Source organism: Thunnus thynnus, chromosome 1, assembly GCF_963924715.1.
Source record: "Thunnus thynnus chromosome 1, fThuThy2.1, whole genome shotgun sequence".
In the NCBI taxonomy this organism is placed as follows: domain Eukaryota; kingdom Metazoa; phylum Chordata; class Actinopteri; order Scombriformes; family Scombridae; genus Thunnus; species Thunnus thynnus.
The window spans coordinates 11,915,526-11,934,534 of NC_089517.1; the positions used below are offsets into that span (position 1 = coordinate 11,915,526).

The following is a 19,009-nucleotide window of genomic DNA, read 5'->3' on the forward strand; positions in this document are numbered from 1 at the left end:
CATCTACGATGTCTCTAATCAATCAGCAATTCAGCTGTTAGCTGGGCTGGAAGGAACAAGCGCTCTGTTTGCTGTTTTGCAATAATGTTGGTAAAGAAAGTATTTCAAGTATAGAATCGAGGAAAGCTATGAAAAAAATTGAGAGAAACTGATATGAACAGACAAGCTTTTAAAAAGCAATTACATTTTGTTGCAGCTGTGGCAGTGGTTGTTTTGGATGTGGAACTTACAGCATGATCACATAAGATGACATTAGGGAATAAGTAAATGAATAAGCAGATGCCCAGAGGAAGAACAGTTTACAGCAAATTGATTTTAAAGCAATAGTTTGACATTAAGGGAAATATGCTTAGTCTGTCTTGCTGAGAGATAGACGAGAAGATAAATGAGTACTCCACCGATTTAGCGTTGCACTCCTATAACATTGTCAGACTCATGATGGATTGTTTTAACAAAAGGGATTAAAATACATGTGACTGAACCAGAGATATCAATCTTGTTATTCCAAGCATTTTTCTTTTTTGTCAAATCGTGGCATCCTACAGTAGCCACAGTGCAACCTGACTCGATTCACTTGACTGTACAAATTCAGGTGGGTTATGGTAGTAGCAGCTAATGTAGCCTCAAGCCGCTAGCCTCAAGCAGAGATGAGGAATGGGCGACAGAGGTCTGGTAACCTCACTTCTGTCTAACTCCACACGCCCAGATTTTTTTCATTCTCAGACTTGTAGTCTTCAGCCCTAACTAAATTATCAGATTTTGTGCAGCTCCCTCTGGAGCCACAAAAGGTTTATACAACTTTTTTCACATATGTAGTAGTACTCCCCAAGTCCTGTCAACAGACTTTGATGTGTAAAATTGGTGGTTTCCCTATAACACAGTACTTCCTACCACCAGGAGATGGTTAGCTTGTTGGTTAGGAAGTCACCGCCCCTGGCCAAGAAATAGCCCAGCACATAGACACACATAAAGCCAAAACTCCTTTTACACTTTGGTTTTTGTACAAATTACACAAATCAGATATAACATGCTAAATAGAGTGCTTTAAAGGTGCTGGAGGCTAGGCTGACTATTTCCCACTGCTTCTAGTCGTTTTGCCAAGCTTGGCTAACCAAGATTGGCTTTGAGCCTTACATCTAACTCTCGAAAAGACAGCAAACTGTCTAACTGTTAAAGTTAAACTATGAAATCCACTGGATTTGGTCAGGTAATTTTAACGTGATACATAGCTAATGGAATTTAAATCGAACATTAAATTTACCAAAAGAACTGACTAATTCCTGTCTGTCCTTTACCATGTATGCAGATATCAATGAGTGTGAACGACCAGGTATCTGTGGCCCAGGCCAGTGCTACAACACCATCGGGAACTACACCTGTATCTGTCCTGTGGACTACATGCAAGTCAATGGAGGCAACAATTGCATGGGTAGGTCTGCATGCTTCATCCTCAGTGGACTGTGTTAAATAGTGAAATAGTAGTAAATATCATGCAGTGACATTGTTGTGGTGAATCCTCCATATCCAACTGTTTCTCTCTTTCTTATAAAATGCAGATATGAGGAAGAGCTACTGCTACAGGAACTTTTACTCTGACAACGGGACATGTGATGGAGAGCTGACCTTTAACATGACCAAAAAGATGTGCTGCTGCTCCTACAACATTGGCCGTGCATGGAATAAACCCTGTGAGCAGTGTCCTGTACCCAGTACCGGTGAGGTCCCGTAAACACACACACACACGTTAGCAAACATGCACATGTTGAAAGTGTAAGAAACTAAAAGTGAGCTTTTATAAACTCAAGTCTTATGTCCACTCAGATGAATTTGCCATCCTGTGCGGCAGTGAGAGACCAGGATATTACATTGACATCACAACCGGACGGGTCATTGGTAAGACTTTTGTCATTCAAAGGTTTATGTGACAAAAAGGAAACTTTGTTTTATTCGTATTTTGTCCCTCTGTTCCTTCCTTGTGTGCTAGATATTGATGAGTGCAGGGAAATCCCAGGAGTGTGTGAGAATGGAGTGTGCATCAACATGATTGGTAGCTTCAGATGTGAGTGCCCCATTGGTTTCATCTACAACGACAAGCTGCTTATTTGCGAAGGTAAGACCTGCACTCCACTGAAGCTCTCTGCCACAGATGTCAAAATGAAGAATGTTGTAAATGCTTCCCAGGTTTATAAACCAACTCAGTTTAAATTTGTCACTAGTAGATGACTGTCTCTGAACACACCTTTTCCTTTTGTTGTTAGATATTGATGAGTGTCAGAATGGGCCAGTGTGCCAGCAGAATGCAGCCTGTCTGAACTTGCCAGGAAGCTACCGCTGCGAGTGTAAACCTGGATATCGCTTCACCCCCACTGGACAATGTCTAGGTAAGGCTGTGATGGTGATGAGCTATGGTCTTTGAAGAGGTAAAAGGTTTCAGATTATACAGTACATTATATGAGAACTTTGTAGTGACTGTGCCTGGTTTTATGCAGGATTGTTACAGTGCACTCAACTTACAGTGGTTCAGTCAACTTCTAATGACCTTAGTAAAGATTATACAGAATTGGTGGAAGCATGAGGCAGGATTAGAGAGAGGATTAGAGGAAGCAGCCAAAAGTCTGCTGTTGTCCATGAGGGAGATGCTGATGTCTCTGTGTCTTCCTGTAGCCTGATGCGGTCTTGCCTCCCCAAGCTATTGTATCAAACTCGGTTATATGAAACTCTTTGAACTGTACATTCTTGCCATTTATTTGCCAAAGATAAAGCACCAGAGGCAGCATGATGACAGTAGAGCTAAGGAGGAATTCTTCATGGTGGGCTTGTTATTAAGGAAGAGAGAATGTGAAGCATGTGTTTAACTGTTGAGCATGTGCTGCAGTATATCTGAAACATGTCGCTGTCAGTCTGGAGAGCCTTCACTGATAAGCAAATGTTAAATCAACATCCTGTTTTGCTTCCTGCTTTTCTTGCAAGTCCTAACAATAAAACATGGCCAGATCCCAGTGAGAGAGAATTTAAAACTATGTATGGAGACAATGATGAAAATTAAATTTACAGTGATTTACAATAATTTTAAAGAAAATCAGAGTTGCTGAAAGCTATAATGTAAAAGGGAGTATTTAGAGTGTTTAAAAAATTACATTTTTTTCACTTTAATTATCATGATGATAATCTGCCATAATGCAAATGGCCAGTGTCCTATCCAATAGAGCAATTTATTGATTGCTAAGCAACAAATAAGCAGCCCATAAGAATATTTGTTTCTTGATTGCAACAATATCCAAATAATCAGTTATTTATCATGAATATCAACACAACTTATCAGTGAATCCCCTAAAAGAGCTTCAGATTTTGTATGATGTGATAGGCTGGTTGGATTCTCCCCGAATTATAGTCTTGAACAGCTAGACTACATCTCTCACTGATAAACATCCAAGAATCCAGAGTTCTTTAAGCTTCATTACTTGTACTTCATTACTTGATTTCTTGTTAATCAAGTGTATTGAAAAACAGATTTTTACTTTGACTCTGTTACAACATTGATTTAGTCATTTGCACTAACCCATCTTGTGTTAAATCCCATGCCAATGTCCTGTGTGTCAATGAGAAAAAAACATCCAAGAAACGTATTATTTCTATGGGGCTGTATATTCCACCACTTTGTAGTCATACAGGATCTTAAATGTTTGTTTTGTTTGTCCTCTTTTTAGACCGTAATGAATGCATTGAGAACCCTGGTATATGCAATCCTGGTCAGTGCATTGACACTTTGGGAAGCTACCGCTGCATCTGCCCCAATGGCTTTAAAACAACCCGGGACGAGTCAATGTGTGTTGGTAAGCTGTGTTGGATCCTCTCAGCTATTTTTGGCTTTTGACATGTGGAGTACTGTCCTGTTTAAGGTAACTCTGTAACACTGCTCTCTGGTTTCAGATGTGGATGAGTGCGAGAGACAACCCTGTGGCAACGGGACCTGTAAAAACACAGTGGGCTCCTACAACTGTCTCTGCTACCCCGGCTTTCAGAATTCACACAACAGTGACTGCATAGGTGCGTGTATTTGTTTGTGTGTGCGTGACAAGGAGTAAAAGATACAAGGGTATCAATATGACTTTAAGAGCACCATAACCTCACTAACACATGCTGTGTTATTTGTGTTTTGATCAGACATCGATGAGTGTTCGACCCAGAGGGGCCTGTGTCGTAACGGGCAGTGTTTAAATACTGTGGGTTCCTTCACCTGTTCGTGCAATGTTGGATATGAACTAAGTCTAGACGGCAGAATGTGTACAGGTACAGAGATGGAATTGTCTATTTTTTTTAGTTTTCTGAATGTGATCTGTACTGTATGTTTTACATGCTGTCCCTCATATATCCCCTTTTCCTCAGATATCAATGAATGTGCAGAGCGTCCAGGCACATGTGGCGCAGGCACTTGTCTGAATATGGACGGCTCTTACAGGTGTATCTGCCCACCTGGCTACTATCTCCATGAGGATACCTGTGAAGGTACTGCAGCCTAAAACCAGTCCTTTCTTGCGTCATGGTCAATAAACATAAGCCAAAACTTGATAAATAAAAACCGGAATTTCTGAAGTAATAAAATATCTGCACGCAGGGGTGAATCTCACCTCAGGCAGCACTAGGAACACCTTGCTCACATGCAACATGCTCGTGCACACACACTCATCAAATTATAGCTCAGACCAGCTCTGCTTAGGTGCAAAAAGAGAATAAAGTGCTGCATCTGCTGCTCATCATCAATTTCACTGCTACAGACTACCCCTCTTCTCCCTTTCACACGTGGGAGTGGGCCCAAGCCAGAACACTTGGATTGTTTATATAGTGAGGCTGATGAAGAGATATTCGGCAGACTTCAACAAATTCCTGCTTAGGGCTCTGTTCCTGGAAGCAGGGAGGAACAGCACTGAATTCTCAGCATCAGTAGCAGCAGCAGCTGGTCATTGCGATGGGCGAACACGTGATACAGAGGCTTTTCCAGATAATACGACTTCATCCAACTATCCATTAGTGAGATTACGTTCTGTTTTATCACATTTGGATAGACTATGACGTACTGGCATGATCTCATCCTGCAGCTTTGACAGTAGTTCAAGGAAAAATTATACAGTATGTCAGTGAAACACTGCAGTGTGAATTTCTGTACAAATTATGGATTTTAATTGATTCGATTTTTTAGGAGTGAGGTTCCCATGAATGATGTTGGCAGTGTAGGCTGATGACGTGGTTGATACTGTTCCTCTTTGTGTGTCAGATATTGATGAGTGCTCCCAGTCGCCCGAGATCTGTACGTTTGGAACCTGCTCCAACACCGAGGGAAGCTTCACCTGCTTGTGTCCTGAAGGCTTCCAGCTTTCTGACTCTGGACTCAGATGTTTAGGTAATTGTGTGTGTGTGGGAAAGGGGGAGGGGCAGGGTCTGGGGGCGGATGGGGGTGAGACAAGGAGACAAGAGAGGCTATGAAACTATCTCATGCATCAAGATTAAAATGCAAACTGTAAATACTAGTGTATCTGTATAGTCTGTCCCTGAGTGCTGGTGGAGACTAAGCAGCAGTCGGTGGTGTTAGACTTTTCCTGCTCTGTCAAGATAGCACACTGTGTTCCAGCTGGTTCTGCTGCTGCTGCCTCAACAAGGCCAAGGGTGGCTCTGAACAGATCACTTTTCCATTTCCTCACTTTGTGTGTGTGTGTGTGTATGTGTGTGTGTGTGTGTGTGTGTGTGTGTGTGTGGTGTGTGTGTGTATGTGTGTGTGTGGTGTGTGTGTGTGTGTGTTTGTGTGTGTGTGTTTGTGTACATATGTGTGTTTTTGGGGTAGGGTGGGGGCGCACTGAGTCCTCTGTTAGGGAGTTCCCTCTCCAAACACTGAAGTGATGACATCATCAGTTCATTGAGGCAGTTTACAGTTTGCATTTCACTTTTCTCTCCAGCATCAGAAGTACTGACTGAGGTTTGAGGGATAAATAGGAGGAGCTGGGTGGAGAGTGAGCAACATGGGCAGTTCAAGGTTTACTGACAAGGACGAACCTCTGTCCCACTGGTGAAAGCCTTGTTTTTGTTGAAAATGACGAGAATTGATAAAATCATGATGGAAACAGTGATTTATGCGTACTCATACAATAAATATTTTGGATTGAATCTGTTTATATATCACATCTACACTCTTAAAACTTATAGGAACCCATCTCCACAAAGACTAAGAAGACATAAATTGGTATTTAATGTGAAAGACAGTCATGAGCAGTGAACAAGACAGTTACAGATACAGTGAAGTTTTCACTTTATATTCTTCATAGTTCTGCCTATTGAAGCTTTTCAACTCCATTAACTTATTTAGATTTTCTGAAAAGCTTAGTGAACTGACCCACAGTGATGAAAGCCAAGCCACTTGTTATCCCTACAGGCCACTTTTTACATGAATGCATTAAAAAGAGACTATATAGCTTTTGTTGAACAGCGGCCACTGTGGCCACAAATGAAAATTATGGGTTAAATGATGTAGTGTGAGAATAGCATAACAGTAGAGTAGAGAAGAGTCATACAGTCATCAAACTGATACAGTAATGTCAATTACACAGAAATATCTATGTAAACATTAGCCACCATAAGCTAAGTATCATACCATACCAAACAAGGCTGTGGCTCCAAAATATCTGCTCATAAATTCAAGTTTTCCTTTTTAAGAGTAAGAATGTGCCATTTCTTCTTTAAAATGTTCATTAAAACGTTACATAGTCCTTGGTAAATGTAACATTATTTGTACTACATGCTAGAACTACTGTATTTACAGTATACTGCATTTTGTCAAGCATCATAAAATGCATTTATTTGTTAATATATAAAAACAGAAACTGTGGTGAAAGTAAATGGCTCACACATACTGTACATCATGCAGACCCAGAATTTCTACGGGTACATTGGCAGTACATTGAGGGACGTTGATTAATGACTTCACCTTTGCTTTGTAAAAAAAAAAAAAAGTCATGTTAACATGTCTTGTTTATCATGATAACAATCCTTAATAACACAAACACAAAAGATGACACGAAAGACAAGTATTTGCTGAGGACATAGACAATCCAATTTTAGTCTAATTATGTAGTATAGGAACAGCAATAGTACAGAAAGAGGGAAACGTGGAGGAAAAGGAGGATGGAACTGAAACTGGAACTGAACTATTGCAATAACATTATATGGCATGCATCTTAACCACTGGGCCATCAGGATCACCAATTAATGGCATGTTTTAAATTAAAATGCTGTAGTGGTTTTGAAAATTTCCATAATCATTATCATTAAATATCTGTCACCACCATCACATTCGTGTCAACACTGTCAGACCTCTTGTGGTCTAAGTATTTTCTAATATTCATGTTTTTTTTATTTGTCTTCTATGTTATGTTATTTTTCAGTGTTATCTGAATTTTAGGTGAGAAAATTAAGAAAACATAATTCTTCAACATTTGTATATATTTCATTATATGTAAAATACGAATGACTTACGCATGTGCAGATGTACATACACACACACACACACACACTTGCACAACAGCTGTGCACCAAAGAACCATAAATCTCTTTTGTGGAAAGGCTGACAAATCAGTTTCATGGAGGAAAGTAACATGACACACTTTGACATTCTCCTCACAGCACCAGGTGTTCATGTATGTGATCTTTGCCTCAGAGCCAGGTGTGTGTGATCTATGGTGGTCAGAATGCTTATTTGTGTTGAGTTCAGTGAAGGCCAGTGCTAGCAGGAGAGCGCAACCATATGCTTCTCATTACAAGTAAGTGCCTGGTCCAGAAAGAACCACAGCCCTCAGAAGTGAGACAGAGAGAGAGAGACTGACACAGTGACACACCGATATCTGACTAGAGATATAGTAATTAGCCAACCTCCCTCCTCAGTACAAATACTTTGTTAACCTACTTTTTTATATCTGTATCTTATTGCTGTACTTTTGGCCGATATACAGTACCTACAAGTAAGCATAACACTGTGCTCATCCCTGTTATTATCAAGATTGTGGGAACGAGTGCTATGCTGGTCACAGCTTCACAACAGAGTCCTATTGTGCCACGGAAACATGAGCCTAATTTGTTTGAAACCCCTTTTAATCTCTATAATGGTGGTAATTACATTGTCACACTGACCTATTGTTACATTGGCCAGAAGTTTGACAATAAGACACAGGTGCAAAAACGCAGTATTTTTCTTCCAATTACTCACACCCTGCAATCTGGTATGCCTCCTCTTTACCAAGAATTGAATGAAGTGGTAACTGGCTAGCTCTTGATATGAAAAGTTTATCGTAGATTACATTCAATGACAGTTAGACAATAATAAAATGTCAATTTTTGTCCACTTTGATTAAGAAGACAGAGGGGAAGGAGATATGGGGAAGTGTCTTTTTTTGGTTTTAAAACAGCAAAACATTTTTTTTGCGTCATAATTTAATTAACATGGGGCTAACTAACATTCTTAAAGTCTTAGTATTGTCTTAAAGGAATAGTTCTCCTACTTGCAGTTTATCTTTGGACAGAGCCAGGCATGCTGTCCCCCTGTTCCCAGACTTTATGTTAAGTTAAGCTAACCAGCTGTTGGCTGTAGCTTCATGTTAAATGGACAGACATGAGATTGGTATAATTTTTCTCATTTAACAAATACACAAGCGAATATGAGCGAAGACACATATTTCCCAAAAGGCCAAACTATTCCTTTGGGACAAGTAATAGTAGTGGAATAAACAAAATAAAATGTATATGCTTTCCAATTGCACCTTCCATCTCTCATTCTTCCTCTGCACTTTTCCTTGTCGTTTCCTTCAGTCTCTCTCTTATTTTTCACTACTTATTCCTCTTTGTGTCTGTTAACCCTTAGATATACGTGTGAACTACTGCTATACGAAGTTTGAAAATGGGCGCTGCCTGGCTCCAAAACCTCTGAACATTTCCAAGGCAGCATGCTGCTGTACTGGAATGCCAGGTCAAGGCTGGGGAGACCCCTGTGAAATCTGCCCCAGCAAGGGAGAGGGTATGTACACATGCATGCAGGCTCATACATGAAATTATTAGCATCATGTCACGTTATTTATGACTTTTACATCTAATGGTTCCAGAGGCATATCTTCTTCTCTGTCCCAACGAGGGATATCAACAGGGAACAGATGACCATCCGAAAGGTACGTTTGGCATCTACCTTGAATCTTCAGTTTCAGTTATAGTGGTGGCATCTAATTAACAGTGTTTCTTACTTGTAGATATTGATGAATGCCTCAATGACCCTTGTGAAAACGGCCAGTGCATCAACACAGACGGCTCTTACCGTTGTGAATGTCCCATGGGATACCGACTGGACATTAGCGGACACCGTTGTGAAGGCAGGTTTTCTAGTCGTTTTGCTATCTCTCTCTCTCTGTCTTTATATCATCATCCTCCTTGATGTCTCTCATTATTTCACACACATCCTTACGTACTTGTGAAGATTCCCCTTGAAAGGCTAACATGATCAATTGATTTAATGTGTCTGTCTTCAATGCAGACACTAACGAGTGTGACATTGGTAATCCCTGCGGCAACGGCACATGCACTAATGTCATCGGAGGTTTTGAGTGTGCATGTGAGGATGGCTTTGAGCCTGGCCCAATGATGACCTGTGAAGGTATGTGAAATTTTGTCACTTCCATCACACAGTCTTTGAACTGCTGTACTATGACTCTAACTTGTTGCCTTCTGCTTCCTGCACAGACATCAATGAGTGTGCTCAGAATCCTCTGCTATGTGCCTTCCGCTGTGTTAACGTGGTGGGCTCCTACGAGTGCAAATGTCCAACAGGCTACGTGCTTCGTGAGGACAGGAGGATGTGTAAAGGTACTACAAGTGAAAGACTCACTCCTACATGCAACTTTCTCAGTCAAGGTCCATTTACTGAAAGTGTTGGTAGAAACGAAGTATATCACAGAGACATGCTGGTTCCTCCATAAAGTTACGTAACACACTATCTCTGTGAGATCCACAAGGGTTCTCTGTCTCAGATGAACTTACAGTAAAACACTCTCTGGAAACTGTAACCAGTCGAGTCACTGTTTACACCTCCGCTGTCTCAGATAGCTTGGGCACCATAGCAACGGCTGTATTTGGAGGGAAGTGCTGAGACAGGAGGAACCTGTCAGTGTCAATACAGTCATTGCTTACATTAGAGCTCCAAACAGACCACCAACTCTTCTACTACACTCCTGTTAGCACTACAGAGCTCCATGTTAGATTGGGCGGTTAGATTAAACTGTAGAGTGGTGCAGTGTGTGCTTTTGTCTGTGTTACATCACTGGTGTAATTGCTGCACATGTATGCATATACACATAATGTCTCTCTGTACATTTGTGAATTCATAGTATGCTGTCTGTCTTCCAGACCAGAATGAGTGTGAAGATGGTATTGATGATTGCGCCAGCAGAGGCATGACCTGCAAGAACCTCATTGGTACATATATGTGCATCTGTTCCCCTGGATACACACGCCAGCCCAACGGAGAGGGTTGCATGGGTAAGACATCACGAGTCCTGAGTGCTACAGTCTCAATGTGTAATGTCCTACTGTTGGAAATAATAACCCATCATTCTAATTTATGGCCTTAAATCTGGGCTTTATCCTGCATGGATTAAATCTATTTGATACTCATTCACATTTGATACTTTTGTATAACCATATACAAAGCTGTATATTGTACTGTATTATATTGAATTTGTGTAATAGATCACCTTGCCTTACTGCTAACTGCTAATCCCCCAAATCCTTCATTATTTGGGGTATTTGTAGACATACTTTACTTAAATACAAACTTAATATTCTATCAGAGAGTTTGGAAACTCACAAGGATAGAATTATAGGTTGACCTTGCCATGTAAATCATCTGTGAAGCTCTGAATATTTGCACAAAATGTTAGTAAATGCTCTTAAAAATACATATTGGCAAATATCTACCTTGATGATTTCACTGTTTTGTATCTTGTCTTTGCAAGCAATACATTGTTAGTTAAACCTAAACCAACATGATTAAAATGATGAATTACTTACTATATATGTAAGTGTTCCTAACACAGTACATTTTGGAATATAGGAGGAGTTGGAAAAGACATTGATACTATGATCCACAAATGATGAGCAGATGGGGAAATATTCATATATTCATATAATAACTGACAGGGAGGACATGATTTGATTAGTAGTGGCCCTGGGAAACATGGAAAACAGACAGATTTGATTAATGACTGGGACTAAACTTTTAAAAAAAGGGAATTTTATTGACATGTTAGCAAACAACTGTTGCTAGAATGTTGAATTTGATAAAAGGCCATAAGAAATATAAGGTGTTTGTGAGGCGTGGTCCTCAAACCTTACAAACTGGTTGAACTGATTGAACTTTCATTTTCTAACAAAATGTGCTTTAGAACAAATGTTTACACTCTATCTTTACATTGTCACTGTGCTTGTATGTGATAGATCTGAATGAATGTACAGCCAAACCAGGCATTTGTAAGAACGGCCGTTGCGAGAACACAGTGGGAAGCTACCGCTGCAGGTGTGACCAGGGATTCGTTGCTAACCCCACGCAGACTGAATGTATTGGTACGTACACTGTTATCTATTTCTGTCTTCTTCTGTTGCCACCTGTATGTCTGTCTCTCTAACCGCCTCTCAGATGAACTTATTTTACCCCAGTGAGAGTTTATATTAGGATCTGTGTTCCTGCAGCCTTCTTAATTGGGCTCGCGCCAGTTCTTGTATAAAGTTAGCCTGGCGGAAATGTAATAAAGTTAAACTCACCAGAAAACATCTTTATTTAGCGGCGTCTTGCTTCTGTATTTCTTGCATTTCTGACTGAAATAGGATGTTTGAATAGGATATAATGCTGTGATGGGCAGTGCAGGAGTCAGTTATATTTAAATTGAAATGTTTTGTGTGACTGAAATTTGGCTAACAAGGTGAAAAAGTTATTCATATTTCAAAGGGACTTTAACCCTTGCTAAGAACCATGTGTCTGTTACTGTCAAGATAGGCAAGGAAATATTTTTCAAGGCTTCCTCCCAAATCTAAATATAAACCTTTGGAGAGACATGATGTGCTGAGCTCTGTGAGAAAAACTCCAGAAAGACTGAGGCTCTATGGCTATCTTTCCCCTTACAGACAGTTGTGATAGAGCACTGTGGGTTATCTATTTACGTCTGGCTCTCTGAGGCCAGGTCCTGTCTGGGTGGTTTGCTTTCCTCTGACCCACCTCTCTGTTTGTCCGCCTGCCTGTTTGTCTCGCTATCACGTTCCTTTTCCTCTCCCTCTCGCACCATCTAGATAACCGTGAGGGCTTCTGTTTCACTGAGGTTCTGACTACTCTGTGTCAGATGACATCTAGTAACAGGAACCTGGTGACCAAGTCAGAGTGTTGCTGTGATGGAGGCAGGGGCTGGGGCACCAGCTGTGAGCTTTGCCCCCTCCCTGGGACCACCCAATACAAGAAGATGTGTCCCCTGGGACCTGGGTACACCACTGACGGCAGAGGTATCTTACCGCTGAAGAGACTTGAGTTTAGATTAAATGTGAATGTAAAACCTGAAGAATCAATCAATAATCGACAGCAAATTCACTTAATTATAAGTGCAAATATTTCTCTGATATTATTTTGTGTTGAAAAGACTTAATATTTTGTTCACTGGATTTCGAAAGTTATATATCAAATCAAAAATGGTTTAAATGGCCATACTGGTAGTTGTGCATAATTTAGCTCTTAACTCCAAGTCACAAGTACTTTACATGACTAATTTTTAGAATTATTATTTTGCTTTAATGCCCTACTTGCCAGCCAATCACTGGTTTCTAATCATTTCAGGAAATTGCAATAGGAAGCAGGTCTCATTTTGAAAACCTTTCTTGATTAAGCTTTCAAGGATGTTACAGTATTCAAGATTTGAGACTTGCCGGCAGGAGCTATGATTAGCTATGAGATTAGTAGAACAAACCCTGAAGACAACAAGCAAACATGGAAGAGATGAATTGATCTAATTTTAGGTTTAAACACTACTGTTAGTGCCGGTCAGCGCAAACAGGCAATGTTTTCATAAGGGGTTCCTTCTCACAACTCTTATAACCATGATAAGGAAATGAATTGTTCAGTGTGATGGATTATTGCAAGTTTCCGGTCTCTGCAAGTCAATGTTACTATGTGTACTGACATGAATGGAAAGCATCCAGATTGAACAGCTGCCTGAAAAGTAGGATATTAATTGTTATGCTTTGGAAATTCGTCAGCAGTAATATGTAAACATTAAACCACTGAACCACCAGTTCTTTAAATTACCACAGATGGATGTTAAATTAACAGATGGTTGTTGTTGACTGATATAATCACTAGCAAAGTATTGATTCTTACTTAGCCAGAAAGTACAAATCAATACTTTTATACTTGACACATCACTGAGGCATAACTAAACACATAGAACAATATTTCCCTAAGGTTGTGCAGAACTGGGACACACAGCTGTTATTCACTATTAAAATCCAGTTCTTGGTGAAATGATTATCCGAATGGAACAAAGAGAGAATACACTGTTGTACCCTTAAATGTAGTTAACTTCTTACTCAGTTGTGATAAGTCTAAATGAAGCTAACGTTTCCTTTTTCTGTCCAGATATTGATGAGTGTCGTGTGATGGGGAACTTGTGCAAGAATGGCCAGTGTATCAACACTTTGGGCTCCTTTAGCTGCACCTGCAAACCTGGCTACACCACTGACATCAGTGGCTCTCTGTGTGTGGGTAAGGCTTAATTTCACCAGCACTTTATAGACTCTTTTCCTACCATGCCTACCTCCTGTTGTCATTCCTGCAGTCTAGTAAAGAGTTGAAACTACGTGGGTGGACTGCCCACACACTCCTCTGAAAAATGCAGCCAGAGTCTGTCTGTCTCATCATCTCCCCTTTTGGAATTTCTGGCTACAAGATCAAACTCTCACTCTTTCTCTCGCACCCTCACCCTCTCCCTCTAGATGTGGATGAGTGTATACAGGCACCAAAACCTTGTAACTTCATCTGTAAGAACACAGAAGGACACTACCTCTGTTCCTGCCCCCGCGGATACATCCTACAGGAAGATGGGAAGAGCTGCAGAGGTAACACACACACACACATATTATAATATTCAAGAGTAGCCCATATTATGCCCAATGCCACTCAGATCCATTCGAGTTCAGTGGAAGGCTGTTCTTCTTTGACTTAGTCTCCAGGTTAGAGCTACAGTAGTGCTGAGTGGGCTGGGCCATCTGCCAGTGTTCTGCTCACTGTCCCAAGACGCTTCATTTGGACTAATGTGTCCACACGCACGTGTTTGTTCATGAACGTGTACCCTGTGTGCAGAGCCTGTGACACAGTGCATCTGGCAGTGTCTCTGTTTATCAGGCTTGTTTGTGAGTCTAAACAAGTGTGCTGCTGGTGTTGAGTTTTTAAGGCCTCTTTTCATCTTTATTTACCATAGCGTTAGTTTCCCCCTCTACAGTGCCCCTCTGTGTTTCCGGTGTCTGGTTCATTTGTAGTTCATTTGTAGGTCAGTGACTGTAGAAGGACTGGAATTTAACTCAGAAAAGAGCAGCCCCCATATAGTAGTACATACAGTGGTCTGACACAGCCATAGTATCTTAAATGTACTAAGTAGTTTTCTGATACACTGTCATTTATAGCTGATCTCATATCATATAACTCCTTGTCTTTTTCAGATTTGGATGAGTGTTCAACCAAACAGCATAACTGTCAGTTCTTGTGTGTTAACACCATCGGTGGGTTCACCTGCAAATGTCCTCCTGGCTTCACCCAGCATCATACAGCCTGTATTGGTAAATACACACATGCAGAACATGGATATACTGCACATCTAAAAATTGTAATTACAAATGCTCTTTATACAGCTGTCTGTGTATCTCCAGATGTAATGGGACAGATAGTGTCATGACACTTTAAAATTCGGACTCAACTCACGCACCGTACACCCCGTGCCCAATGCACACACAATTTGTTCGTTCACAGTGTAATTTCTTAAAAGTATCTTCCAGCCAGCTCATAAAAGACCCCTCAAGCATCCTCTTGTCTAACCTTTACGAAGTCTTTCTTAGAGTTAATGGACTCTGGCTGATATCACACTGATCTTATTAGGCTAGACTGGTGTGTAGTCATGGCAGCTTAGCAATGCTTTGTTATGGAACATTGCAGTGGATTGTCATGACTACCACAAGCTTTTTTTCCCAGACCCAAGCAGCTCACATGACCTTACATCAAATCAGAGGCAGGGAACCATCAGTTTTGACTGAAGGCATAGCCCCAGGCTAATGACATACAGTAGTGTGGAGGTATTATTAATTTAAAAGCAAGAAGGTTGGAGGTTGAAGGTGCGGAGTGACAAAAAACACCTGTTCAAGTTATACCTCAGTAACTACTATTAATGTAAAGTAAGTAAAAGTTTATTTGTATAGCACCTTTCAAAGATACAAAATTACAAAGTGCTTTAGATTAATGAAAAATACACTATTAAAGGTAATATTAAAAATAGCAATGACGATAAACAGCGTAGGGCTGACAAGTTAAAATCAAAGCAACAACAAACCAATGAGGACAGAGACACATAAACAAGTACAAAATTCCAAAACACAGACGAGGAAAAAAGCCAATAAAAAGCAATAAATAAAGTGAAGCAGCAAATCAGACAGGCTGACCAAAAGCCTGTCTGAATAAAAACATGCCTTAGTGTTGGACACCAAACTCATGCAGGGCACTGGCCAACAGGCATATTGTAAACACTATAAGTAAGACCCTCTCATTCCTCCCAATACATCAGCTCCTCCAAGCTGCTGGGGAAGGTATGTGTTCTTTTCCAATTTAATCAAGGTTTAAACTCTCTGACTGAATGATTCTCACCTTTACACAATAGTAAGTAAGTAAAGTTTATTGGTATATCACCTTTCACAGATACAAAATCACAAAGTGCTTCACATTAAAGAAAAATACACAATTACATACAATATTAAAAATAGCAATGATAAACAGACAGTGCAGGCCTGACAAGTTAAAATCACAGTAACAACAAACAAATGAGGTCAGAGACACATAAACAAGTACAAAAGTTCCAAAACACAGACGAGAAAATAAGCCACTATCCAGACAGGCTAACCACAAGCCTGTCTGAAGAAGAACGTTTTCAGCTGCTTCATGAAGATGTCACAGGAGTCTAGAGATCACAGCCATAATTTGGGTGCAACAGCTTGAAAAGCATGGTCACCTCAGGTTTTATAGCAGGTTTGAGGGACAGCCAGTAATTTTTGTTCAGCAGACCTAGGAGCCCGATTGGGCGTATAAGGGAGGAGGAGGTCAGTAATATACTGGAGTGTTTGACCATGCAAGGCTCTATAGGTTAGCACCAGTATTTTCAAATGGAATCGAAATTTAATTGGGAGCCAGTGTAGAGAGGATAAAATTGGTGTCATATGTGATCTTTTGTTATTTCTAGTTAAAAGCCGAGCATTACAATAATCTAAACGAGAAGTAATAAAAGCATGGATAATCATTTCCATCTCAACCTTAGTTACCAAAGATCTTAATTTAGCAATGTTCCTCAACTGGAAAAAACATGAGTGCATACTACTGGCTGACATGATTATCAAAGGACAGTGATTGGTCAAAGATGACATCTAAATTTTGAAGGTTATGCTGAACAGAAACACTTAACAACTCCATACTGTTTGATGTTTGGAATAAAATTTACAGGAGCAATTATAAGAGCTTCTGTCTTATTTGCATTTAACTGAAGGCAGTTGTCAGCCATCCAAATCTTGATGGCATCCAAACAATCATTTAAAATTGATAATTGGTTACTTTCATCGGGTTTAAAAGAGCAAAGCAACTGAGTATCATCAGCATAAAAATGATAAGAGATGCCACTATGACGGCTAATAATCTGTCCAAAAGGCAGCATATACAAAGCAAACAACATAGGACCCAGGATAGAGCCCTGTCGGACACCGCATGACAGAGACACTGCGTCTGACATGAACTGTCTGGATAGTGTTCAACCAAGCAGAAATCTTAAAATAGGAACACTTAAGAATAATATCAAAATATCAGTAGACTGTGCAAAGAGCCAATATCACACATTGAAGAACTGACATTTAGAGATCAGATCTTATTTGCTAACCAGATTAAACTACATTATCATGTTCAGATTTTTGTAGATTCCAGTCACAAGAACCAAACATGTTTGCAATGGCTCCATCTGGTCTCAGGTTTGATCAGTAGGTGAGAGATTATTAAACCCTGCAAACTATGAGACTAACATGTGCCAGTGTGCAAGTAACAGTCCATGGTGACCTGCCAGATTTTTTGCTGACCAATGCTGACGCTACATAGTCATAGGCTCATAATCAGCCTTTATATCAATGTTTTGTGTTTTATCCTCATTTGAACCTTCCCTCCTCTCTGTGTAGACAACAATGAATGTGCAACAGACCCCAATCTGTGTGGCTCCAATGGTGTCTGCCAAAACACTCCGGGAAGCTTTAATTGCGATTGCCAGCGGGGATTCTCATTAGATCCCAATGGACAAAACTGTGAAGGTCTGAAAACAATTGATACCAACCTCAATATCAGCTGATTAAAAACAGAAGAAAGGCTCTTACAGTAAGTTTTGTGTGTGTGTATGCCTCTGACAGATATGGATGAGTGTGATGGTAACCACAGGTGTCAGCATGGCTGTCAGAACTTAGTTGGCGGATACAGGTGCAGCTGTCCACAAGGTTACCTTCAGCACTACCAGTGGAACCAATGTGTGGGTGAGTAAAGCGCTGGCTTTCTCTCGTGTTTGTTTTCATCGACAAATATAAAAATTCCTTCCTTTTGGGGCATCCTGATGACTCGGTTGCCAAATCGTATCACTCAACTTTGATGTGCTTAGCTAGAGTCCAGCCACAAGTTATCTATCATTCTCATCTTTCCTGACCCTCTTAAAATACAAATATGTACAAAATGTTTTTCCTCTCCTCTTGAAGTTCAACCCTTACCTTACTGTGATAAGGTCATGAGAAACGAAAATGTTATGGTAAAACTAAATTCTGAATGCTAAACACCTACTTACAACCCTTAAGTATATGTCTTGTTTATTATGTATGCACACAAAATTAACAAAAAGAGATAGGAAATACAGTACATAATATAATTTTAAATAGCTCAGGCATAGGCAAAGTACTTGTGTGGTACTGCATGCCTGTATGCGTTTGTTTATACCTGAAAATAACAAGCTTTTCTCAGTAAAACTTGTATTTTTAGTTTGAATCTCTCCACATATTTATAACATTCACCGCAGTCTTTCCCAGTATTGTTTGTGTCTTTTAACTGGAATGACCTCTTTTTTGTTTACTTCCCATCAACTTCCTGTGACCCAGATGAGAACGAGTGTCTGAACAGCCAGATCTGCGGGGGAGCGTCATGCCACAACACCCTGGGGAGCTTCCGCTGCCTCTGCCCCACTGGCTTCAACTATGAGCAGACCAGCGGAGGCTGCTCAGACGTCAACGAGTGCTCCACCAGCCAGAACCCCTGCAAGTTTGGATGTTCAAACACAGATGGAGGCTACCTCTGTGGTTGTCCACCTGGATACTTCAGAGCAGGACAAGGGTATGTTAGGGGATGACTGTGTGTAAAAAGCTGCTTGTAGATGTTCCTAGCTGACTGATGGCCTTGTCATTGTTTCAGGCACTGTGTCTCAGGTCTGGGCTTTGGTAGCGGCAGCTCTAGTGCTGGACAGGGAGGTGAGGTGGATGATAATTCTCTGTCTCCTGAGGCCTGTTATGAATGTAAGATCAACGGCTATCCTAAGAAGGGACGCAGACGTCGTAGTACCAACTCAACACAGGAGGATCCTCTGGAAGACATGCAGGTAATCTGTCTATATGTGGGGCCGTAGCTGCA

General features: G+C 40.5%; 1 protein-coding gene across 1 annotated transcript in view; it reads left to right on the forward strand.

Moving 5' to 3' along the window:
* fbn1 (fibrillin 1) overlaps positions 1-19,009 on the forward strand; it is a 66,136-nt gene that overhangs the window by 45,060 nt on the left and 2,067 nt on the right. The window contains 25 exon segments of the mRNA XM_067584685.1: positions 1,307-1,429; positions 1,557-1,715; positions 1,822-1,893; positions 1,985-2,110; positions 2,259-2,381; positions 3,708-3,833; positions 3,931-4,047; positions 4,165-4,290; positions 4,387-4,506; positions 5,273-5,398; positions 8,900-9,052; positions 9,138-9,200; positions 9,279-9,398; positions 9,560-9,679; positions 9,766-9,888; positions 10,429-10,560; positions 11,518-11,643; positions 12,364-12,570; positions 13,697-13,822; positions 14,053-14,175; positions 14,776-14,892; positions 17,530-17,658; positions 17,755-17,874; positions 18,484-18,715; positions 18,794-18,977. Coding sequence (XP_067440786.1) covers positions 1,307-1,429; positions 1,557-1,715; positions 1,822-1,893; positions 1,985-2,110; positions 2,259-2,381; positions 3,708-3,833; positions 3,931-4,047; positions 4,165-4,290; positions 4,387-4,506; positions 5,273-5,398; positions 8,900-9,052; positions 9,138-9,200; positions 9,279-9,398; positions 9,560-9,679; positions 9,766-9,888; positions 10,429-10,560; positions 11,518-11,643; positions 12,364-12,570; positions 13,697-13,822; positions 14,053-14,175; positions 14,776-14,892; positions 17,530-17,658; positions 17,755-17,874; positions 18,484-18,715; positions 18,794-18,977 — 3,293 coding nt within the window.